At 47.9% G+C, this 24,947-nt stretch overlaps 1 protein-coding gene across 4 annotated transcripts in view; it reads left to right on the forward strand.

The window, feature by feature from the left end:
- Nucleotides 1-24,947, forward strand: part of MACF1 (microtubule actin crosslinking factor 1) — a 1,022,862-nt gene that overhangs the window by 364,337 nt on the left and 633,578 nt on the right. For all 4 annotated transcript variants that reach the window (XM_086955743.1, XM_086955745.1, XM_086955746.1 and 1 more), the window contains 5 exons: nt 10,974-11,152; nt 11,644-11,782; nt 13,859-14,052; nt 20,439-20,601; nt 21,538-21,621. In XM_086955743.1, coding sequence (XP_086811869.1) covers nt 10,974-11,152; nt 11,644-11,782; nt 13,859-14,052; nt 20,439-20,601; nt 21,538-21,621 — 759 coding nt within the window. The remainder of the gene's footprint in view (nt 1-10,973; nt 11,153-11,643; nt 11,783-13,858; nt 14,053-20,438; nt 20,602-21,537; nt 21,622-24,947) is intronic.

The raw sequence follows: 24,947 nt of genomic DNA on the forward strand, positions 1-24,947 counted from the left end.
CAAGGGACCCACGTCTGGGCATACCCTGCCAACTTAGGGCGATCAAAGAGATACCAAAGGGGATGATGGATGGAGCGTTTGAGCAAATCAAGCACTCACCCCCAGTCTACTGATCTGGGTTTAATCTATCATCATTCTTTAGCTCACTCCACTACCCCAGGTCAGACATGGGCACATGCAAATCAGTCTGACCCTGTTCCTCATGGGAACAGTCCAGCCCGAACTACCAAGTCATGTCTTCCCTGGACCGGAAACAAGCATCCTGGGACCGGTTTCGGGTTCAGTGAGCAAAGTGAGCAAGGGACCCACGTCTGGGCATACCCTGCCAACGTAGGGCGATCAAAGCGATACCAAAGGGGATGATGGATGGAGCGTTTGAGCAAATCAAGCACTCACCCCAGTCAACTGATCTGGGTTTAATTCATCATCATTCTTTAGCTCACTCACCACCCCAGGTCAGACATGGCCACATACAAATCAGTCTGACCCTGTGCCTCATGGGAACAGTCCAGCACGAACTACCGTAGGCGGTTTTGTCACCCTGGGGTGTTCCTACAGCCACTGTGCACATCTTGCCTGTCTATCGGTGGACATGTGCCCCTGGGGGTGGCAGGTCTTCCTTGGAACGGTCTCCGGTTCCTTGCTTCTTGCAGGACACGGGCCTGTTAGTCCTTCCTGTCCTGTGCATATTTCTAGTTCTCAAGGAGTGGCTCTGGTCTACGCCTTTCTGTCTCTGGAACTGTGCTCCACCCCTGTCGTTTTTCCTGGGCGTGGGTTCTTACTCCCATTATGGCACAGGTGCTTCTTTGGGTGGCATTACTTTGTGTGTATTCTTCTCGACGTTCTTCATTTTGCTAGACGGTGTCGGTCTTTGGCGGTGTAGGCTGTTGGCGCTAGGCTTCTCTCTCTGTGCCTTCTTTCTATCCTTTATGGGCAGTCTTGTGGTCTGTTTCCGCTGTCTTACTGGAGACCAGGATTCTTTCCCCTTGGGGACCTGTTATTGTTTTCTGCATTCTTAACTGTTATGCAGCACACTGGTGCCGTGGCGCTGCTTGCATTACTCCCCTATTTAGATTTAGTCACTCCACGTACGCGTGTCAACATTCCTGTCTCTTGTGTGCATATCGTGGATTTTACACGCCACTGGGGTGCTCGCATACCTTAGTGTCAGACATTCTTGCTTACTCTTTCCTTCGGGATAGTCTACTCTGTGTGTTAATAGCCTTGCAGGTTATCCACTCACAGTGGTGCCTTTCAATTAGTTTGGCTGCATGCCTACCTCCTGAGCTTTTGTTCAAATAGTGGCTCCTCTGTCTTTGTTGGCACTTGGCTCTAGGCTCGGCCCTGCCACTGTTGTCACATGTCCTAGGCAGTACACATTAAGGTGTTTTTTCTTCCACCCACGGGCCTCATGCTGCGGCTCTGGTTCTTGGCTGGACAGTCTTCTGACTGTCCCCTGCTTCTTGTGGCTTCCACTGTGATGTGTGTTCAGGCAGTATTCTCTACCGTTGTCATGTCGTTTTGACCCTTGGTACTTCGTTCCTCTTGGGTTATAGGAACTAATGCCTAGATCCTCCTTTGAAGGTCTTGCTGCATTGTTTCTTACGTTGGCACAGAACCTTCTAGTTCTGTTTTCCTTTCGTCTGTGTCTGGGCGAGAGAGGTCTCACACCGTCCCTCACCTGGTTTGGTGTCTTTACCATCCCTTGCTCCTTAAGGGGGTCTTGGGTTACCATCCCTTGCTCCTTAAGGGGGTCATGGGTCTGATGCCCGTTGTCCTGGCATTGCGGTTTCCACCGTTCTTTCATCAGCCTCTTGACAAATATGTTCTTCTGGAACTTGGTGGTTGTTTAGCAGACCCTCCTTCTATGGGGTATGGCTTTGGTATCTATTCTAAGTTAAGGAATCTGTGGCTAGATGTCTCTATCAGGTTACATACCTTTGGTAATGATATATCTGGTAGAGACACAGTCTAGCCGCAGATTCCTTAACGCCCGCCCATCCTCCCCACTCTGCAAAGACCTTTTCATATGATGTCTTCCACCTGGCCTCCCTCTTTCTGGTGGCCTTGGTCTTCCGGGGGTGTGCTCTCGCACCTCACTCTAGGGTAGGGTGTGTTGTCCTCCGTGGGGCCCTTCGGACTCCCCTCCGTCCTAGTGTTTCGTTGGTGGTGTTTTCTAAGCACCTTTCTTTGGCAGTTTTCGAGCCCTTTGGCTCTCCACTCCGTCCACGTTTTAAGGTGGTTTCAGGTCTATACTTTGTAATACCTTCTCATGTTTTTCCTCCTGTGCTACTCGCGTGTGAAGTTGTTCTGTTTTAAATTCCCTCCCACCCCCTCCTTACTCTGGTTTCGGTTGGGTTGGGTTCTCTTGATGCTACATGTAACTTCAATATTGTGGTTCTTTTAATTTCCCTTCTGTGGTGACGAGCTTGGCCTCGCTTGTCATATCTTTTGCGCCGCTGTCGTTGCCCCCTCAAGGTGGGGCACGGCTTGGCAATCTGTTGGGCCCTTGCTCGCAGCAAGTACTCTGTGAGCTCCCTTGAGCTGGGTGCTTTTTCAGTGATGTTATTCTTTTTTAACACATACTGTTCCTGTGCTATCGCAGTGTTTTGCATGGCTCCACGTTGTGGCATGGAAAAGTTTCCTGTAGAAAACTGACGTCAGCAGGTCGGGAGGGGCTTACATGGCTCCATCAACGTCACTTCCGTGGACGACGTCAGGGTTTAGCTGGGCCGCGCCATTTCCCGGCGTGCACAGGTTTTGCTGGGGGAAAAAAGATGTTCGAGGCATATGCGCTGCAGATAATACACTATGCATTAGATCGCCACCAGGTGTTGGGCTCGGATGATTGCATGTTGTTGTAGTCTTGGAAGAAGTCTTTTGTAGTCACGAAATAGGTGATTCCTCCCTTGGACGATAGTGCGCATGGACATCAGCTCTATCCTTAGATAGTTTTTTTCTGCCACTGGGTTCGGATGACAGTTTTCCGCTCCGGCTAGAAAAAGACTTTTCAAGCACTTCGAAGCGCAAAACATTTCTCAACACTCATCAAACTAACTTCGATACCGACTAACATTGTTTCGATTTCATCAACTCGATTCCGGTCGTCGACGCAGGCCATAGGGCCTATCCACGCCGTGAGGCCTAAACCTCATGGAAAGGATGCCATTTAATAAATGCCCAGGGTGTGGAGCAAAGTTTCCACGCAGTGACCAACCTGTGCTTATCGCCAGAACACGACGAATCCAGCTGTACAGCCTGCGCGTCCTTTCGATCCAAGAAAAAAATCAGGGATCGGAGGGCCCGTCGACACAACATGCAGAGATCAGTTCCGGAACCGGTGGATATCTTCGACGAGGGGGTTCCGCTCGTTTCTGAAGAAGATTCAGATGATCTCCAGATTGTATCAGCGGCAGACGACTCAGATGACTCCATACCATCGGGTCAGCGCATGAGTACTACTGCCCCTGCACTACACACAGCACCCAGATCGAAGGCAAAGGTCAACACTCCGCCTCCGGGGCCCAGTCGCGACCGAAAAACCACTTCGACAGCCCTGCCATCGAGCCCAGCTCCGAAGAAGATAACTAAGCCTTCCGGTACCTCGGTACCAAGCCAACGGCATGTGCCGATAGCATCAGCTCCCTCGGCACCGAAACCGAAAGAAGTCTCAGCTCCGAAACCGTCGACTTCTAAAGACAAGGGTACGAAGCCAGCATCCGACGCCTCGAAGCCGACGAGACCAGCTTCCATTCCGAAAACATCGTCTTCGGTGCCGAAACCAAAAAGGCCTGATTCTGATGCGCCCAAGCCCTCGAAAGAGCCTACGACACCGAAACAACACACTTGGTGCCGAAAACTACGCCAAATGACATTGTAACACCTCCTAAGGCTAAAGACAGACAGCAACCTCGTCCGGCACCGAAAAAAACGGCGCCTACAAAGGTTCCTCAAACATAACAACTTTTCCAGCCAGATCCTCTGCAAAAGAAGATCTACATCGACCCTAAGACAGGTCAGGTGTCCACCATACCACATAAGAAGAGGAAGGCAGATGAACCATCCACTCCTGTGGTTCCCGCCAAGAAGAAGGACTCTGCCACATCCCCTATGCACCCTTCTTCACCTTCTCCTTCATCTCCTGCTCCTCTTAACAATTCACCACAGATTTCTCCTTCACATTCTCCTCTTTTATCACCACACTCACCTCAAAATGATGATGAGTATAGTTTAGGAGGAGGGATAGACCCAGAGGAGCCTGTCCCATACCCTACAGGTGACACAGTCTGGGAGTACCCAAACCCACAGGATATACCAGACATTCCTGACCCACAGTCATACCCATCAAAACCTTCTCCCCCAGAAGATAACATTGGATTTGGGCACCTATTAAACAAAGCTGCCATTTACCACGGGGTCACCATGCACTATGACGAGGCAGAGGAAGATTTCCTATTAGATACATTAGAACAATCACAGAGATCTGTTCAAATTCTCCCTATGATTAAAGGGGTCATCAAACACGCTCCAGACATTTTTAAAGACCCTGTACGTACTAGGATTTTAAACCCTAGGATTGAGAAAAAATATAGGCCTGCACCTGCAGATCCAGCCTACATTAAAGGCCAACTACCATTGGATTCCCTAGTTGTCTCCAATGCTAGGAAAAGGGCAAACTCACAAACTTCAGGTGAGGCACCTCCACCTGTTAAAGAATCCAAGGTCATAGATGCCTCAGGCAAAAGAATAGCCGCACAAGCTACCAACATATGGCACATTGCTAATACACAAGCCCTCCTTTCCAGATATGATAGGGCTCATTATGACCAGCTAGAAAAACTGCTAGACCATCTACCTGACCAATATAAGGCACAAGCAAATGATCTTATACAAGAAGGGAAACTCATTTCTAATGCCTCTATCAAGTGCGCACTAGATGTTGCAGATACTGCATCTAGAGCTGTAAATACCAGTATAGTACTTAAAAGACATGCATGGCTACGCATTTCAGGATTTAAACAAGAAGTCCAAACTACTATTTTTAATCAACCATTCAATCAAAACCAATTGTTTGAACCAGAGGTAGACACAGCCCTGGAAAAAATGAAGAAGGATACAGACATTGCTAAATCTATGGGAGCTTTACAGTCCACACAAACTAGAGGTTCCTTTCGTCACTCCTTCTACAGAGGGGGCTCCAAACAAACAGGTACAGACAGCACAACATCCTTCAAATCCAACACACAATCTTCCTCTAACAAGGGATTTTTTAGAGGAGGATATAGAGGGAATAACAACAAGGGAATGGGTCGAGGTAACATCAGTAATCGAACCTCTTCCACTACAAAACAGTGACTTCCCTCTGCTCCCCCAACAACATTCCACTCCTGTGGGGGGCAGATTAACGCAATTCCTGCCTGTCTGGAACTCCATCACAACAGACAAGTGGGTAAGACAGATTATCCAGTATGGCTACTGCCTGGAACGTACAGCAACCCCTCCACACATACCACCCAAGCAGCGTCTAATGTCTACAGAACACCTTACTTTGCTCAAACAAGAAGTTCTGTCACTTCTACAAAAGGACGCAATACAAATAGTTCCTTTACAAGAACAAGGAACAGGGGTTTACACACTGTATTTTCTAATTCCCAGGAAGGACGGAGACTAAGACCAGTTCTCGACCTCAGGCCCCTCAATTATTATATACAATCAGATCATTTTCATATGCTCACTTTACAACAAGTGCTCCCACTGCTGAAACAAGGTGATTTCCTTACAACACTAGACCTAAAGGACGCCTACTTCCACATTCCTATACATCCTGCTCACAGAAAGTATCTAAGGTTTGTACTGGAAGGACAACATTATCAGTTCAAAGTCCTTCCTTTCGGAGTGACAACGGCCCCACGAGTATTCACAAAGTGCCTAGCAGTGGTAGCAGCACACCTCAGTAGACAACAAATACATGTCTTCCCTTATCTAGACGACTGGCTCATAAAAGCCGAATCATTCAATCAGTGTGTCCAACACTCGCATCAGACAATTCAAACGTTGCACGACTTAGGTTTCACCATCAACTTCACCAAGTCGCACCTGCAACCCTCTCACATACATCAGTATCTTGGGGCTACAAGAAACACGTCTACAGCTCTAGTGTATCCCAGTCCAGCAAGGATACAGAGCATTCAAGCCTTAGTCACACTTTTTCAACAGCAACAATCTCTGCAAGCTAGAGTGTTCAAGAGACTAATAGGCATTATGGCATCTTGATAGTACCACATGCAAGACTGCAAATGCGTCTGTTACAGGAATGTCTAGCACAACAGTGGAACCAGGCTCAAGGTCAACTAACAGACCTGGTGTCGGTAGACAGCCGCACACATCGCTCTCTGCAGTGGTGGAACACCAAAAACTTGACAAAGGGGCGCCGTTCCTCGAACCTGTTCCACAGCTAGTGCTTACAGCAGACGCATCCCTCACAGGATGGGGAGCTCATCTCCTACACCATACAACTCAAGGACAATGGAACAGTCAACAACGATTGCTCCATATCCATCATCTAGAGCTGCTAGCAATATTCTTAGCACTCAAAACATTCCAAGTACAAGTACAGAACAAAGCTGTCTTAATCCGGACGGACAACATGACGGCCATGTATTACATTCAAAAACAGGAGGGGACACACTCTCTACAACTGTCCCAACTCGCACAGAGCATTTGGAGATGGGCCATTCCACAAAACATATATCTGTTAGCAGAGCACCTTCCAGGAGTTCACAATCAGATAGCAGATCTGTTGAGTCGGCAGACACAACGAATTCACAAATGGGAACTACATCCGCGGGTTCTTCAACCATTCTTTCACCAGTGGGGTCATCCAGACATAGATCTGTTCGCCACACACGTAAACGCAAAATGCCCAACCTTCGCCGCCAGGTTTCCACACCCGCTGTCCAAGGGCAATGCGATATGGATGAACTGGTCAGGCAGATTTGCGTACGCTTTTCCGCCCATACCACTAATACCATTGGTAGTAAGCTAGCTCAGACAACAGTCTCTAAAACTGATCCTGGTAGCTCCCACATGGGCACAGCAACCGTGGTTCACCACACTGCTAGAACTATCTCTAGTCCCACACCAAAAGCTACGACTGACTCCATCTCTACTCACGCAGAACCATGGAGATATCAGACACCCAGACCCAAATCAACTGAATTTGGCGATCTGGCTCCTGACGTCTTAGAGTTTGGTTATCTTAACCTACCACCAGAATGTATGAACATCATTAAAGAGGCCAGAAGACCTACTACCAGAGCTTGTTATGCTGCTAAATGGAAAAGATTTGCCATTTACTGCAATAATAATCAAATTGATCCCCTGGATGCTTCTATCCAAAATATCATTTGCTACCTTTTACATTTACAAAGGTGTAACTTGGCATATTCATACATACACCTGCACCTTGCAGCAATTGCGGCATACTTGCAGAACAGACAACATCTGTCTCTTTTTAGAGTACCTGCAATGAAAGCATTTATGGAAGGATTAAAGAGAATAATTCCACCCAGGTTACCACCTTCTCCAGTGTGGAACCTTAACATGGTTCTTACAAGGCTCATGGGACCCCTTTTTGAACCTCTACACAAATGTGAACTGCAACTCCTCACATGGAAAACAGCTTTCCTTAGTGCTATCACCTCTCTTAGAAGAGTAAGTGAGATACAAGCGTTCACTATACAAGAACCTTTCTTACAACTACATCGTAACAAAGTTGTTCTAAGAACTAATCCTAAATTCCTTCCAAAAGTGATTACTCCTTTTCATTTAAACCAATCTGTAGAGTTACCAGTGTTTTTCCAAAACCCTAACTCTGTAGCAGAAAGAGCTCTACATACCCTAGACGTTAAAAGAGCTATTCTCTACTATATAGATAGGACTAAATCTTTTTGGAAGACAAAACAATTATTTGTATCTTTCTCTCCACCTCATAAAGGCAACCCCATCTCTAAGGGTGGAATTGCAAGGTGGTATACAAGTCTGCTATCAAAAAGCAAAACGTACTTTAACAGTTCCTCCTAGAGCGCATTCCACACGCAAGCTAGGAGCCTCCTTTCTTAAGGAGCATCCCCTTAGAAGACATATGCAAGGCAGCAACATGGTCTACACACACACCTACACTAAACACTACTGTGTTGATGTGCAAGCCAGGCAGCAAGCTGCAGTAGGCCAAGCTGTTCTTAAAAAATCTTTTTTAAAAACTGCAACAGATACAGGTGACCACCGCTAGCGGAGACACTGCTGCACAATCGATGCATAGTGTAGTATCTGCAGCTCATATGCCTCGAACGGAAAATGCTACTTACCAGTATGCATCTGTTCTTGGCATGTAGAGCTGCAGATCACTACACGCCCTCCCGCCTCCCCGGGACTTGTATCTGTTCCAGTTTCTATCTTACTTAAATGCACACGCATGGACATCTTCTCTTTACTTCTACTAACTCCATCCTTTCCCATCATGGTGAAAAACAATCTAAGGATGGAGCCGATGCCCAGGCGCACTATCGTCCAAGGGAGGAGTCACCTATCTCGTGACTACAAAAGACTTCTTCCAAGACGACAACAACATGCAATCATCCGAGCCCAACACCAGGTGGCGATCTAATGCATAGTGTAGTGATCTCCAGCTCTACATGCCAAGAACAGATGCATACTTGTAAGTAGCATTTTCCTTTCCAGATCCAGTCTGATGCCTGGGGAGATATTCTAAGTTAAGGAATCTGCAGCTAGACTTTGTCTCTACCAGATATATTGTTACCGAAGGTAAGTAAGTCTTCCATCAATATATATATTTGAAAACATGGACTTTTTAATATAAACCTTGCTCAAAACTACAGCTGTTTATGCCTCATTAGGAAACGTTCTCTTTCTGTAACTACCTTTACCTGTCAATCTGCACAAATATTGGCTTGTCAGCTCTATCAGCATTTATAATCACTCAAAGGGCAACCTAATATCTGTGTTTGTTCCCATTGAAAAATAAAAAAAAATCAACAAAGGAGTGTATTTACGAAATGGAAGAAGAGCAAGCATGTATTGCAATTCACAGTGAGAATTTCCTGTGAAGAGAACCAGTTTAGGTTTTTTAGAAGGCCCTCACTCACCAACCTAGTTGGTGACATGCTTCATCATCGGGCCCCACCAGGAGTGGCCAAATGCCACCCTAGTGTGCTGCAATGCCAGTTTACTGCAGAGCTGGTTACCGTGGTTGGTGAAAGGGTGAATTAGTGAGTTAAAAATGTCCAGATTGTGTCAAAAAGTATTTTATTTGTTTTGCCAATCAGGCATGAGTAAAAACTAAAGTGTAGGATAAAGAACTAAATTAAAAGTTAATTTTTATCCCAAAAGTGTGTTGAACATGTTTCTGCCTATGTGTGAGCATTTAGTCAGGCTTTCATCAGGACCAAAAAAGTGTGGTGGTGAGCCCCGGCGGTATGGACGCGCTAAGGCCCACCCTGACCAGGGGTTACTAGTGTTAAAAAGTTAAAAAACCACAAGTGTGGATTCCTTCAAAAGTGGAGCTGAACAGAGTTTATTAAAGGGTACAAACAATCAATGCACCATGGGTCACGGGAGGGGGGTGGTAGCGATTCCGTACACCGCCCTTAACGCTAGGCACCCACTTAGAAACTGCGTGCTCCCTCTCGTATCCGGACCCCGACGAGGGGTCTGCGAGGGCTCTTGCTCCTCTTAGGAGTATTCCCTGCATGTGCCCCCTCGGTCAGGACCACACCTCCCCTCCCTCTATAGGAACAGTATACCGCCTGTTTTCACAGATGAGGTATTCAACACCAGGGCCTCAATAGATAGAGTGGTACTTGGGCCCAGAGTACCGAACTTGACCTGAAGGAGAATAGTAGCCTTCGTATCTAGTGAGAATGCAGAGAAGGGCCAAAGAGAATGTCATTGAGGAAACCTGAAGAGCCATTGTGTCTGAAAAGTGCCAGAGAGGGCAGCAGGGCCCTTAACCTTGGAGAGTGTCCAGAGAAAGGTTCCTGAACAATACAAAGTATGTTCTGGTGCCACAGAGAGTGGCCTGTTGTCAGGAGAAGAGCACTGGCATCCAGAAAGAGGGCCTGGTTTCCAGATAGCAGCCTATTGGGGGCAAGCTAGAGATCTAGGGGGTTGAGGAGGGCATTGGTGGTAAACATTAGCCCTTTGTGATAGATCTAGCTCCTTTGGGACCAGAGAGAGGGCACAATTGGTGTCACATGGAAGTCACTGTAGGGCTTAGGCAATGCTAGTAGGTACCTCAGCGAGCACAGGTGGTTACACGGGACAGGGGGTCAAATAGGTCACTGTAGTCAAGAGAATAGGGCAATTGCATCCAGGTGGTTGATTGCCGTTATGGTCAGGGAGTGATTAGAGGGTCCTGCTGTCTAGAAAGAGGAAGGGGCCAGATAGAGAGGAAAACCGAGCACTTGCATTCGAAACTGATTGACTGGAGATTTCAGAGAGAACTCCAGTTCTTTTGTCGTGAGAGAAGTGCAGAGTGAGGGCCCACTACAAGGGAAATTACAGTTGTGGCAATGAGGGGGCGCTGAGTGAGAGAAATGGCACAGGGGATTTGGGAGAATGTATTGGCGGTCATACAAATGTCACTGAGTTCCAGACAGAGAGGACTTTAGCATCTGTAGAAAGGGCCAGGTGTCTAGAGGGGGGGGGGGGGGGGGGGCGGTAACAGTGATCCAACTTGAGTCTGCATAGAGAGCAGGAGGACAGAGGGTGAGGCCACCTATTCAGTGTAGTTGTGGCTTTAAATGCTTTGTGGAATGTTACTGTGTCTTAATCTTGTTCTGTAGCTCAGTATCCCCATGTTTCTGTGTTCATCTTTACAGAATACATTTCTCCTTTAGAACCTTTAATGGGTTTCTGTCTGACTCTGATATTTTCTCTCTTTTCCACTCTCTTAGCGTGTGCAGGAGGACTTGCAAAGACTCCAGTCTGACCTTGGAGATGTCTCCCACCGTTGTGTCCTCTTTTTCAAGCTGTCCCCTTCAGGTTCAAGTGTCCCCAAACTTCGCTCAGAGCTTGATCTAGTGGTGGAGAAGATGGACACAGTGTATGGCCTGTCATCAGTGTACCTGAACAAGTGAGTTAATTCTTGGGAAGTTCCAGGGGAGGCTGATGGATGATGGTTGTACAGAGAATGAACGCAATAAACAGCCAACAGCATCCACAAATAAGTAAGGATCTGGGCCTGTCCCTCCAACTCTGTGTCGGCAAAGGGATGAGTAAATGAACACTATGTCTTGGCTGTCCTCCTTAGTCTGCCTGATCTGATTGGAAGATCCCTTTTGAGTTCTTTGTGACAGAAGGGGGCCAATGCATTTGGTGGGAATGCAGATCATGTGGCCTATAATCATTTCCTCTTATCAAGTGCTCTTATGGTAGGTGTAGGGGGCACAAGTGAGTGGTGTTATTAGTGGAAGAATAGAAGCAGTGGTCAGGCTGCGCTAAATTTACTTGAATTTGCATATGAAGGCAAGAGGACAAATTGCCCCTCTCCCAATTTCTCAGGTGTCTGTTGCTGCATATCCGTCTGAACACACAGTTCATTATTTTCCCTTGTATCTTATCAAGGCTCAAGACTGTAGATGTTGTGCTACGTAGCATCCAGGGAGCCGAGGCCTTGGTGAAAGGGTTTGAGGTCAGATTAAGCCAAGAAGATGCTGTCCCTGCAGATATCACAGCAATTGGATCTCAGACTGCGATTCTACAGGTAAAGTGCATCACCAGAGAGCTCTTAATGCATCGCGCAGTAATAACGTACAGCAGGTATATATATGTTATGTATTCAATCTCTGTTTTATCAGATTGGGTTTGATGTTATGTCTTTGTGTACTTGTGCAGATCATTCTTGCCTCCTATTACAGAGTTTTTCTGTTCCTTTCACAAGGATCAACTTGTGTACTTGTACAGATGTCTCCCTGTCTCATGATTTAAGGGTCTGAAGCTTGCACTGTTTTATTCCACCTCTTTGTGCTGGTTTTCTTGATCCTTGTGCGGTGGTTTACTTGTTCAGTTTGCATTGGAGTACCATCTCTTTTTGCTGGATCAATCCGGATCCTTATGGTATCCTCATGAGGCACTCTTCAATGGTCACAGGACCTCTGTATAGGTGTCTGGTGTCCCCTGGAAGTTTGAGCTGCTGCCTTCTGGCTCCGTTTTCAAGGGTCGTCCTGAACCTTGTGTGGCGTCATCCAGTTGCTACTGTTCAGAACTCCCAACTCCTTGTGTTCGGGTCTACCAGCTCTTTTTTCATGAGTCTCCTGGCTTCTTTTGCTGGGCTTTTCAGTCTTTTTTTCAGGGTTCCCAGTCACCTTGAGTGGAAATCTCCATGCTACCTTTAGAAAAGTCTCATTGTCTCTTGTTTTTGGTTCTGTTGGCTTCTTGTGCTGAACTGTCCAGTTCCCTGAGTTGGGCTCTTCTATCTCCATGAGATGTTCTTTGTTGATCCCTTTGTTGGCTTGTCACAGTTCCCAGGTTAGGCCTCTCCCTTTTCCTTTTGTTGACCCCTGCCAGTTTCCTTTGTTTGCCTCTCCCAATTCTCTGCATTGAACTCTCCTGCATCCCAGCCCTTGTCTCTCCTGGCTTCTTTAGTTGTCAACCTGCTTCTTGCTCTGACCCCAATACCTGCATAGGCTTTTCCCAGTGCTTGTGTCTCATGGCATCATGCCCTGGTCTCTCCTGGTGCTGGTTTCTCCTAGCTCCTTGCACTAGTCTTTCCTTAAATAAATCTCTTTCAGCTCTTTGCACGGTCTTTCTTGGACCATATGCTGTTCTTTCCTAGCTCCTTTCGGTAGTCTCTCAGCCCCTTCTGCTGGTCTCTCCAGACTTCTTGCTATCTTCCAGCTCCCCTGTGTTGGCCTCTCCCACAGCTTCTTGCACTCCTCTATCTCTGCTCCTTGCACTCTGCTAGCATGGCTTCTTATGTTGGTCTCTCGCCTGCTTGCGCTGGGCTCTCTAGCCCCTTCCTTGTGGGGCTGAGGTCTCTCTGCTCTATTAGCTAAGATCTCCAGGTTCCTTGGACCGATTCCTTCTGGCTCCTTGGACTGAGACCTCCCGGCTCCATGTTCTGAGCCCTCCCGGCTCCCTGGGCTGAGCCTTCCCAGCTCCTTGGCTGGAGCGCTTCTTTTCTTGGCCAAAGTTCTCCCAGCTGCTTGGTCTGAGCTTTCTCTCCTCCCTAGAGCTTTGCAAGCTCCTAGCAAAGAGTTCTTGCACCTGTTTTGGGGTGTGCACGTTTCCTGGACAGGTCTCTGACTCACAGGGCACTTCCTGCTCCTTCTGAAGTGGTCTGAACACACCTTATGAAGGGGCTTCTACGCTTATTGTGAATTGGTCTCTATATTGCTTGTGAAGGGTACTCAGCTTTTTTGAGAAGGTGTCTCCAGGAGCTAAGATCTCCAAACTCTTCATGAGGTATCACCAAGCTTCTGGGGAAGATGTCTTCTGTTGTAGCTCCCTTCTGGTTCCTTGAGTAGCTGCCTCCTTGCGTAGCTGTCTGTTGGTATAAGTGTTTCTAGGATTCTGGTATAGTAATTTCTAGGCTCTTTTTGTGAGAATCTCCAAATTTCTTTTGCAGGAGTTTCCTACCTTCTTGTGCAACAGCGTCCAGCTGCTTGTGCAAGGGTTTGCTCCTTGCCTAGTATATTTTTCATGTGTTTCTGATGTGACCGCTGCATCCTTGCGCTTATTTATTGTCTGATTTTGGAAGTCAACTTTTACTCTTGTTTTCCACTTGCTCTCTTTCATACATGCTTTCGTACATGCTCAACTGCATCCCCTCTTCTTACAGCAATGGCAGAAGGAGATGCAAGAAAAGGATGCTGTGTTCACCTCACTGCAGCAGGAAGTTTCCAAAGTGAAGGATGTTACAGAGCAGCTGCAGCGGATGAACCACGAACGCAGCCCTGATGTGGAGCGTCATCAGGAGAAGGTGGCTCAGCTTCAGGAACGTTGGAACAATGTCCACAGCCAAGTGGAATTACGGTGAGGTCACTACTTTCATTAACTTAGAGGCTTTGAAATCAAATGAGTGGATGGTCCTAGTTTTCAGCAGGTTTCTGTTATTGCTTTTAACATGAATTTACTCTAAGGTCTTCAATAATTGATTGATGCTTCATGTAAAGTTGAAACCAACCTAAATTGTGAGTGATGTCGGAGACTTTTCTAAAGTCAAATACCATTTAAAGCCTAGTGACCAGGTTAGGAGTCCGTTAGAGTTGGCTGCAGCTGTGAAAGGCTTCAGCTACTACATTTGATGGAGTTTCATCTGCTCTCAGTGCCTGGAGCTTGAATTAAATGACCCATGATGAACTGGCCGCCAGGCAATGGTGAATCTGAATTCCTGATGGTTTGGTTTTAGGAAATCATCAGGGGTTTTTCATCGAAATATTATGTCATAGAAGAATAGGAGAGGGTGGTCAACCAGCATAATCTATTTTGTAATAACACAGTTTAACTATTGTGTATAAAAACAACAAAATTCTGCTATTGTTCCAAAGAATATCCTAAAATGTGAAAACGATGACATTTAAATAACTAAATTATTTCAAATTTAGCCATGATGAAAATATTTACCCCGGAATAAACAGGTGCTTCCTTCTCCTTGCCCAATGACACATTACCACACAGAATTTTTAAATACTGACTCTGTGAAAGGTTATTGGCTGTCCCAAGCCCAGCACTTCTGTAAATGTCCCTGCAAGTTCCTCATGGACATTCCCCTCACTTTCAAGTCCGAATCTTACCTGTTCCTGAGACACTACCTAATATTTGCCTGAGCCCTACCTCTGTTCCCTTGATCACCCACCTTGCCCAACCCTAACAACAATTCCCCAGTTCTTTTTTACAGCCTTAAATATATTTTAATACGTTTTTCTTTTCTTTACTTTCCTCTGCAGTGACATCATTTTTAAAAATAGTAATATATTTTAGGAATTCCTTTTTAATATAATGGTGAGTTTTAAGTAATTACTGTGAATCTTTACAGGCTGTGACACACAAGTTACTTACCTTCGGTAACGATATATCTGTAAGAAACAATAGTTAGTGTTAGATTCCTTACCTTAGAATATCCCCAGGCGTCAGAGTGGATCCAGAAAGTTTTGCGTAGCAGTACCCCTGCGCGTCGGTAGGCGTCGTCTGCGGCTCCGCGTCCATCGGTGGCGGCGCCGGAATGACGTTGTCGGAGTACTAAGACGCCGCCCTCGCGCGCTGACGTCAGTTCTTATACACAGCTTTTCCGCCCCAGAAAAGCAGAGCCATGATAACAACCGACACTGGTACCATGAAACTAGGACCCTCAAAGGGAAGAACCTTAATCCTAGATATTGGTTCGCAGAACGGGGAGGATGGTGGGGCGGTAAGGAATCTAACACTAACTACTGTTTCTTACAGATATATTGTTACCCAAGGTAAGTAACTTGTGCATCTGAAAGAAACAGGTTAGTGTTGGATTCCTTACCTTAGAATAGATACCCCAGCAATACCAATCCCGACGGTGGGTCTGCGAACCAATGATCACACCAGAAAGTCCTGGAGAACAGAACGGTCGAAAAAGCATCTCTCCTGACTTGGCTGTCCAGGCAGCAGTGTCTAGCAAATGTGTGCAGCGAGGCCCATGTAGCTGCCTGACAGATGTCCTGCAAGGGGACTCCCCGACCCAGGGCAGTAATAGCCGCCGTGGCCCGAGTGGAATAGGCACGCGGCCCCAAAGGAGGCTCATTTTTAGCCAGTGAATAACAAGCCTTTATGCACAAAAAGACCCATCGAGAAATGGTTTGTTTGTGCACCGACCGTCCCTTCTTAGCGCCCACATAACCAACAAAGAGTTGGTCGTCCACCCGGAACTGACATGTGCGGTCCAGATAGAATGAGAGCGCACGTTTTGGGTCCAGGCGGTGGAGCCTCTCTTCCTCTTTCGAGGGATGCAGAGGTGAAAAGAAGGTGGGCAAGGTGATGGACTGCCCGATGTGAAAGGCTGTAACCACCTTGGGCAGGAAAGAATGACGCCTTCTTAAAACAACTTTGTCCGGATGGACAGAAAGAAAAGGAGGCTTAAAAGATAGAGCCTGGAGCTCACTCCCTCTCCTGGCAGAGGTGATGGTAACCAAGAATGCAGTCTTAAGAGTAAGAAGACGAAGAGGGCAATTGTGAAGTGGCTCGAAGGGAGCGCACATCAAATAAGTCAGAACAAGGTTCAAGTCCCACTGAGGCATCACGAAAGGAACAGGAGGAAACATGTGAGTGATGCCCTTCAAGAATCTATTTACAACAGAGGACTTGAAAAGAGAAGGCTGATCAGGAAGCCTTAAGAAGGCTGAAATGGCAGAGAGATAGCCTTTGATAATGCCCAGAGCAGAGCCCTTCTGGGCAAGAGAAAGAAGACAGAGGAGAACCTCTGAAAGGGGGGCAGAAAGGGGATCCACAAATTTGTTCCACCTGCAGGCGTATACCGATTTTGTGGAGGGACGCCTGGCTGCCAAAATGACATCACAGTCTTCAGGAGGAAAGCCAAATGGCCCAACATGTAGCCGCACATTCTCCACGCATGAAGATGGAGACTGGACAGGTTCGGGTGGAGGACCGTCCCCTGCTGCTGCATCAGAAGGTCCTCCTGAAGAGGCAGATGAATCGGGGGATCGACTGACATGCTGAGTAGCTCGGGATACCAGTATCTTCGTGCCCAGTCCGGAGCCACAAGGATGACTTGGGCCCGGTCACGCCTGATCTTCTTCAGCACTCTGCGCAGAAGTGGTATAGACGGAAAGGTGTACAGCTCCACTCGCAACAAAAAGCGTCTCCGAGCGAGTGCCGCCTTTGGAAATTCCAATGTGCAGAACTTATGACATTTCGCATTCTCTTCTGTGGCGAATAGATCTAACCAAGGCTCTCCCCACTGCTGAAAGAGACCTTGCGCCACGTCTGAGTTCAAACACCATTCGTGATCCATCATGCACCGACTGCTGAGTTGGTCCGCCCTGGCGTTTAAGGAACCTGCCAGGTGTTTAACCACCAGAGACACGCCCTGGTGTTCCAGCCATTGCCAGAGGCGCAGAGCCTCCTGACAAAGGGTCCACGACCCCACCCCGCCCTGTTTGTTGCAGTACCACATGGCGGTGGTGTTGTCCATGAACACCTGCACTACATATCCCCAGACATAGGGAAGGAAGTCTTTCAGTGCAAGCCGGATTGCCCGCAGCTCCAGAAGGTTGATATGGAGCCGAGACTCCGCCGGAGACCAGAGGCCTCTGATCTCCCTCTCTCCCATGTGGCCCCCCCATCCCAGGAGGGACGCATCCTTCACCACTACATGCTCCGGTTGGGGTAGGGAGAGAGATCTGCCGCTGACCAATCGTGGTCCGTGAGCCACCACTGCAACTGTCTCGCAGTGCCCTCTGAGATCAGGATGTGGTCAGACAGGTTGCCCTGACGCTGGGCCCACTGAAACTTCAGGTCCCACTGCAAGCCCGCATCCGCCACCTGGCGTGATGCACCAGAAGGATGCAGGAGGCCATCAGCCGCAGAAGCCGCAGGGTCAACCTGACCGAGACTCGGGATAAAGGCTGAAAGATCGGAATCAGAGCCTGAATATCCCGAACCCGCTGTTTCGGGAGGATAAACCCGAAACTGCGCTGAATCCAGAACCGCTCCGATGAAGAGGAGCTTCTGAGAGGGACACAGGTGTGACTTCGGCACATTGATGGAGAACCCCAGCAGGTGCAGGAGGGCGAGCCCACCTTCAACAACCAGTCATCGAGTTAATGGGAAAGACTGACACCCCTAATCTGTGAAGATGAGCTGCGACCACCGCCATCACTTTCGTGAACACCCGTGGGACGCTGGTAAGGTGGAAGGGGAGCACAGTAAACTGAAAGTGCTCTTGGCCTTCCGTGAACCGCAGGTAACGCCAGTGGGCCTGCAGGACGGGGATGTGAAAATATGCGTCCTGCAAGTCCAACGCTACCATCCAGTCTCTGGGGTCTATGGCAGCTAAGACCTGAGCCAAAGTCAGCATGTTGAACTTCTCCTTCCGGAGGAAGCCGTTGACGTTCCACAGGTCCAAGATAGGGCGCAGACCCCATTTGCCCTTCTTGGGAACCAGAAAGTAGTGGGAGTAACAACCACACCCTACTTCTGGCCCAGGAACGCGCTCAATGGCCCCCTTGGCCAAGAGGGCCGTAACTTCCTTTTGTAGAAGTTGCAAGTGATCCCCCGACACGCGGTGGTACTGCGGTGTTATGGCTGGAGGGGTCGCCTCGAAGGGGAGGGAGTAGCCCCTTCGGACAATTTGCAGCACCCATCTGTCCGATGTGATGGTGCGACAGTGGAGGAGGTGATGGCGAACCCTGCCCCCCTCTGGCTTCAAATGGGCCTGAAAGCTCGGACTAGGAAGGCTTTGAGGCGGATGCTGCAGGGGTGGATGTGGACTGGCCTCGCCGCTGTCTCCTGGCACCGCCACGGGGGTTACCACGTCCGCCTCCGCGCTGAATGGTAGTCTGCAGCCCGTGGCTGGCAGAACGTGAGGGGGCGCCCCTTCATTGGCCAAGAAAGGAGCGAAAGGCAGAAATTTGCTGGCGCTGGCCCGACAGGCCCAAGGACTTGGCCGTAGCCCCGGAGTCCTTGAAACGCTCAAGCGCACTGTCTGCCTTGTCGCCAAAAAGGCGACGGCCATCAAACGGCATGTCCATGAGTGTGTTCTGGACATCAGCCGAGAAGTTGGTGGACCTCAACCAGGCGGGTCGGCTCTCGGGGGTGGGGTGGGTGGACAGGAAGCTAGGGTCGCCCGGTGCTGGGCAGTGGCGTCCGGCCACGTTCCAATCTACAGGGGGGCCTGTAGCGGGCTTGGACCAGGTGCCCAACAGAATGTCAGTAAGGGCCTCATTAAACGGCAGTGCAGGCTCCGAAGAGCATGCCTGCGGTTGAGGACCTCGGTGAGGAGGTTAGTCCTTACAGCCGCGACGGGGAGCTCAAGAGCCAAGGTCTTGGCTGCCCTCATCAACACCACGCTGTAAGCAGCCCCCTCCTCCGAGCCTTGGTAGGAGGGGAGACAAATCCAGTGTCTGATGAAGTGTCCAGACTGAGCTGTGATGACTGTGGCCTCGCGACCCGTCCCTCGACCTTCCCCTGGACCGGGACCGTGAACGGTGCGGGCCGACTAGCGGAGCTCGAGGCGCTTACGGGACCGCTCCTGTCTAGCCTTCAACGTCATGGCCCGGCATTCGGGAACGACTTGTCATCGTGGTCGGCCTCAGGCGGTTACAGTCGGCACAGCGTTTGAACCCGGGCATCCCTATCGGCACCAAGAGTCGTATCGACTCGAAAAAGGATCCAAAAGAGATCGAAAAAGTTAGTCAAAAATTGACTAAGAAGTACAGCTTTTTCCCGATCTGTGCTTGCTGGTGCAAAATTAAAAGAACTGACGTCAGCGCGCGAGGGTGGCGTCTAAGTACTCTGACGTTAGTCCGGCGCCAACGACGCTGACGACAGACGCGGAGCCGCAGACGACGCCTATCGACGCGCAGTGGTACTGCTACGCAAAACTGGTTGTGGCACTTCTAAAAGTACCTGTCCAGGACTGGACTCACCTTGCAGCACAGAGGGAAGACAAGTATACAGTATTTCATAGGAGCTGTGTAGTTTTAACAACCCATACAACCATTACTTCTTAAAGTGAAATCAGATTTTCACATAAATCGGAGCAAGTTGCCTCCTTAGATTTTTTTTTTCGAACCCTTCGTTGCTACCAGAACCCACCTACTCTCCTAGAAACCTCAGGGGATTGATCACTCGCTCGCTAGTCAAGCTGCAAACACCTGTGCACAGAGAATCGGCTTACAAACTCTCTCGGAGGGCCGAAAGCTGCTTCTCTTTTGCACTAGCATGTATGTGATGTTATCAGTTTCATGTTGCTAATTCTTTTAAAATAAACTTTCAGCTTGACTTGCTCCTAGAGCGTGATCCATTACCCCTGAGGCTTCTATGAGAGTTTGTGTCAGAAGCAGACATTTTTTATTAAAATGCACTTGTGCATGATAACTATTGCAAAATAACTACATCTGGTGATGATGCCCACAGTTGGGGCATTTAAATCACTGGTCTGTTTTCAAGCGAAAGTGACATTACAGTTTCTCCCATGGAAACAGCTGCAGCCACAAAGCTTTATACCAAATACCCAAAGAACTTTTCTGACTCAACCTCTAGCTGGTAAAATATGCATAGCATGTGATGCAAAACAATTATTACTGTTAAATAAATGTTTTAATATCCACAATGGAGATCCAGGAATACAGCTATCTTTTCTTATGACTACAGGGCTTTCATAAAACTCTTGCCTCCTAAGTTGGCTTCTTACTCATTGCATTATCTTTCAGCCAATCGGAGCTTGAGAGCATTCAAAATGTACTCAAAGATTTCCGAGGCAGTCACGGGTCTTTGATTAGTTGGATTGAGGCAACCACCTCTCAGCAGGAGCAGATGAAACCAGGAAAGAGTCAGGACTCCAGAGTGCTGTCGGAACAACTCAGCCAACAAACGGTAAGACACAGGAGAAGGGCCAGCTCAGGGGAAATAAAAGGGAGCCTGGTGCACATTTAATAAGCACAAAAGAGTAGCAAGCTAGGAAGAAAGTAGTTGAGCTTAGGTAGTGGAGGAAGTATAACAGAGGGGCAACTCTAAAGAAATTACCGTAAGGAATGGCACACACAGGCTTGATACTTAGATTGTGCATCTTTTCAGAAAATAGGGCAGAGAGAAAGAGCAATACCGATCACTAAAAACGAGTTTTCAAGCAGGGCAATTCCTAACACCATCTCAGGGTGCCTGGGGCACACAGTGTAAGTCCAGGAGATGAGGCAAGTGTGGATTAGGGCTACTGGTGCCTGTTGCACACATAGTGAACATGGGATAATAGCTGAGGTCTGCACACAAAGACTGAGCACAGGTGAGGAGATCATCTACAGTATAGAGAATGTTAGACCATGACATATAGAGTTAACTTAGGAGTGGGCACAAACCTGGGAAAGGACAGAGGGGCGTGGAAGGACAGAGAAAAGACATCACAAAAGAAGGTGTTAAGTCCTTGGGCACACAGACTATGCATAGGGGAGGGCAGCAAATCAGAGGTGAGATCTCGAGGGCTGCACACTGACTGACCGAACACTGCTGCTTTTGAGGGAATGGAAAGGCACAGGCAAAAAAGAAAGGGTGTGGTTTTAGGGGCAAACATTTCAAGGGCAGCACAAGAAGACAGCTTTTGAGAAGTTTTGCTGGAGCCCAGAGTGAGTTGCTAGCATTCCCTCGAGACGTGATGTTTTGGAAGACCAAGCGCATTATAAGTCAAGGTGTGTTTCGTAGGAATGGGAAATATGTAGAAGGAATGAGCTGGCAAGCAGAAGTGGCACCATCTGAATTGTAACAGGATGTCCTGAGTTGGAAATAATACTGTTATCCTTTGTTTTGTATTTTCCTAAGGCATTGGTTGCAGAAATTGAGAAGAATCAGGCACAGTTAGATGAATGTCAGCGAATCTCTCAGCAGTACTCGTCTAGTGTGAAGGTATACACACTGTGTCCTTATGTCTATGTAATATACAGTTAATAGCTTCTGTTGCTGTAAATAAATAGACTTTGTATACTCTCCTGCCATCTAGTGCTGGGCTCAAACGTTTGAAAGTTGTTTTTATTCGAAGAAGTCTTTTGAGTCACGATGTATAGTGATTCTTCCCTTAGCTGGCAACATGCATGGATATCAACTCCATGTTAAAGTTTATTTTTTTCTGCCATCTGTTTTCGATGTGTACCGATGGGCATCCGGCACTCATTACCTTCAGGTCCACTTCATCGTTCTTCAACCCCAGTAACACTGAAAAACATTCCACGCAATGACCTTTGTTTTCTTGGCAAAGCTTTATAGTGGATGCTGACCTTCTCCAATACCTCACCATCTGGGCCGCGGGCGCCTCACCCTCTAAGTTTAGTTTATGAGAAGGGATCAACAATAATGAAAAGAGTGCCCTTTAAATATTATACCCAGTTCCACTCCAAATTTCCATGGACAGGTCACCATCAGGGCTACAATCAGTCACTCGCAGACCAAGATCATACCATGTGCGTTGCCTGTCTCACCTTTTGATCCAAAAAGACACTTTGATTCAGACATGTGTGGTGGCGGCGGGCCCATCGGAGGATGCATAGACAGTAGTTGTAATATACCCCAATATCTTTGGGTAGTAGGGTGTCAAAGCAGAGGAGGAAGAAGCAGCAGGATTTAAGAGCCCAAAGATCCTGTACAAGCCCCGAAGCTGAAAGGGCCTTCATTTTCGGGACTGAAACCTGCCTCTGTGGTGAAACCTCTAATGATACTGAAACATTCTGTAAGATTTCCTCCCCCACTGGCAGGAAAACACATTAAGTGGGTGCGAGACATAGTTCAGCACAATTACTGCCTAGAATTTCCCTCAACCACCCAACTTCTCCTCACTCCCATAGAAATACTTTCTGAACAGCAAACAACCTCTATAAGAAGAGGTCCATCCTCGTTCAAAAGAGTGCCATTGAGCCTGTACCCACCCACCAACAGGGCAAGGTAGGTTATTCACTATATTTCCTTATCCCCAAAAATGACGGCTCTCTCATATCCTATACCGTCCTCAGTCCCTGCAATAGATATTTACATTACCACATGGTGATACTACAGGATCTCGTCCCTCTACTCCAACACGAAGACTATGTGGAGGCGTTAGACTTTAAGGATGCCTACTTCAGGATCCCCGTCTATCCCGCCCACTCACACTACCTGCATTTACTGGTAAGTGGTGGGCATTATCAACCGAAGGTACTCCCCCCTTCGGCATCACCATTGCCCCACGGGTGTTCAACAAGTTCGTGGCAGCTGCCCACTCAAGGAGGGGTGGGGCGCATCCATGTGTTTGTCTATCTCGACGATTGGCTGATCAAGATTGCAAGCAGCCAGCAGTGCCTCACATATATTGGACCATCTAACTTATTTAAAATCTTGGGTTCGCTAAGACATGGGCACGCCCCAACTCCAACCCTCCTTAGGAACGGTTGTAAATGCAGCCAAGGGCAAGACCTATCCAAGTTCTTAAAGGGTCATGTCCTTTGGCCAGCTTGTATCTCTTTTTCAGCCACAACATTACTTCACAGTAAGAAGTGAAGTAAGCCTCTTGGGCATAATGGCCTTGTGCATTGCTTCATACCCATGTGCCTGTTGCAACAGTACCACTCAGCAAAGCAGTCCTAAGTGGAGGGCCGAAAGGAAAATATAGTGTTGGTAACAGCCAGCGCCCATTTCTACATTCAGTGGTGGAACAGCAACAACTTGTTGCAGGGCAGGCCTTCCTTGGGCTCCATTCTGCAAACCACCATTACGACGGATGCCTCCCAAGCTGGATGGGAAGCTCACTTTGACCACAACAAAGTGCAAGGTGTGTGGAAGCCATTGCAGTAGAGCCACCACATCAACTATCTCACGCTTCTGGTGAGCTGACTTACCCTCAAAACCTTCCTACCACTTATCCAAGGCCAAGTATTACTGATCAGGACAGACCATATGACCGCCATGTACTACCTTCAGAAGCAGGGGAACACTCATTCTCTACCCCTCTCCCTGCTGGCTCTGATAATCTGACATTGATCCTTCACCGCCTCCTTCGCTTGATGGCAGTGTACCTTCTGGTGGTGGACACTGATTTAGCTGCTTGTTTAGCAGGATGCTTCAGCAAGTCCATGAATGGGAAATCCACCTGTATTTCCGGCATCATTAATTCCAGCGCTGGGCCACTCTCGATGTAAACCTATTCGCCACCACTGAGAACAAAAAGTGCCCAAATTTCGCCTCCCTGTACCCATACCCTTAATCCAAGGGCAATTAGATACAGTGAAACTAATCAAGGATATTTACCTACTCTTTTCCACCTCTCCTGCTACTTCCACTGTTGATAAGATTGATGCTGCAAACATTGCAAACTCTCATTGTGGTGGCTCCCACCTGGGCCAGACAGCTTTGATATTCAGCCCTACTAGATTTGTCGATCAGCCCCCTCGAGAGGCTCCCCAGCACAGTGGATCTTCTCACTAGGAACCAAGGCCAGATCAGGCACCCAGATCCCAAGCAACCCAATCTGGTGACCTGGCACCTGAGGTTCTAGAATTTGGGTACTTGAGTCTCCCCCAGGATTATATGGTCATCCTACGTGAGTCCCGTAGACCAACGTGTGCAAGCTGTGCTACAAAGTGGGAAAGATTTGTCCACTACTGCATTACAAAGAAGGTAGATCATCTAACACCTGTAGTCCAAGACATCATCATCATCCACACTCCCTCTTTCCCAGCCCTGTCCTTAAGTTGTTAATGTAGGGCCTCAAAAGATTCATTCCCCTTAGCGATCCTCCTTCACCACTGTGAAACCTCAATATCCTACCTATCTAGCTCATGGGTCCTCTATTTGAACCCTTACACTCTTGCCAGCTCCAGTGCCTTTCTTGTAAGGTAGCATTTGGAATGAATAATAAGATATATTGAAGGTACCTAATACGAAAGGACAGGTACATAAGATTATAGCACAGGATATACAGCCCTGAGGAAGTCATTGTGTTTAATAACTTCACGACAAAACACGTGTTGGCTGCTTCATTTGAAGACCTGTTTTGATTGGATGAATTGCAAAAATAAAAACGGATGGAACAACTTCTCCGGGATTTCGGACTTTTGAACAAGGAACTTTGATTGTGACATTGCCAATTGTGATGTGTAACACTGATTATTTCAATTTGAATTTATATTGAGTGAGAGTGCTCGGGGAGAAATATGTCTAAATTTGTCGTTCCATAGAGGTGAAACTTTGTGGGTGTTGGGAACCGC

This window comes from Lissotriton vulgaris, chromosome 2_1, assembly GCF_964263255.1.
Source record: "Lissotriton vulgaris chromosome 2_1, aLisVul1.2, whole genome shotgun sequence".
Classification (NCBI taxonomy): domain Eukaryota; kingdom Metazoa; phylum Chordata; class Amphibia; order Caudata; family Salamandridae; genus Lissotriton; species Lissotriton vulgaris.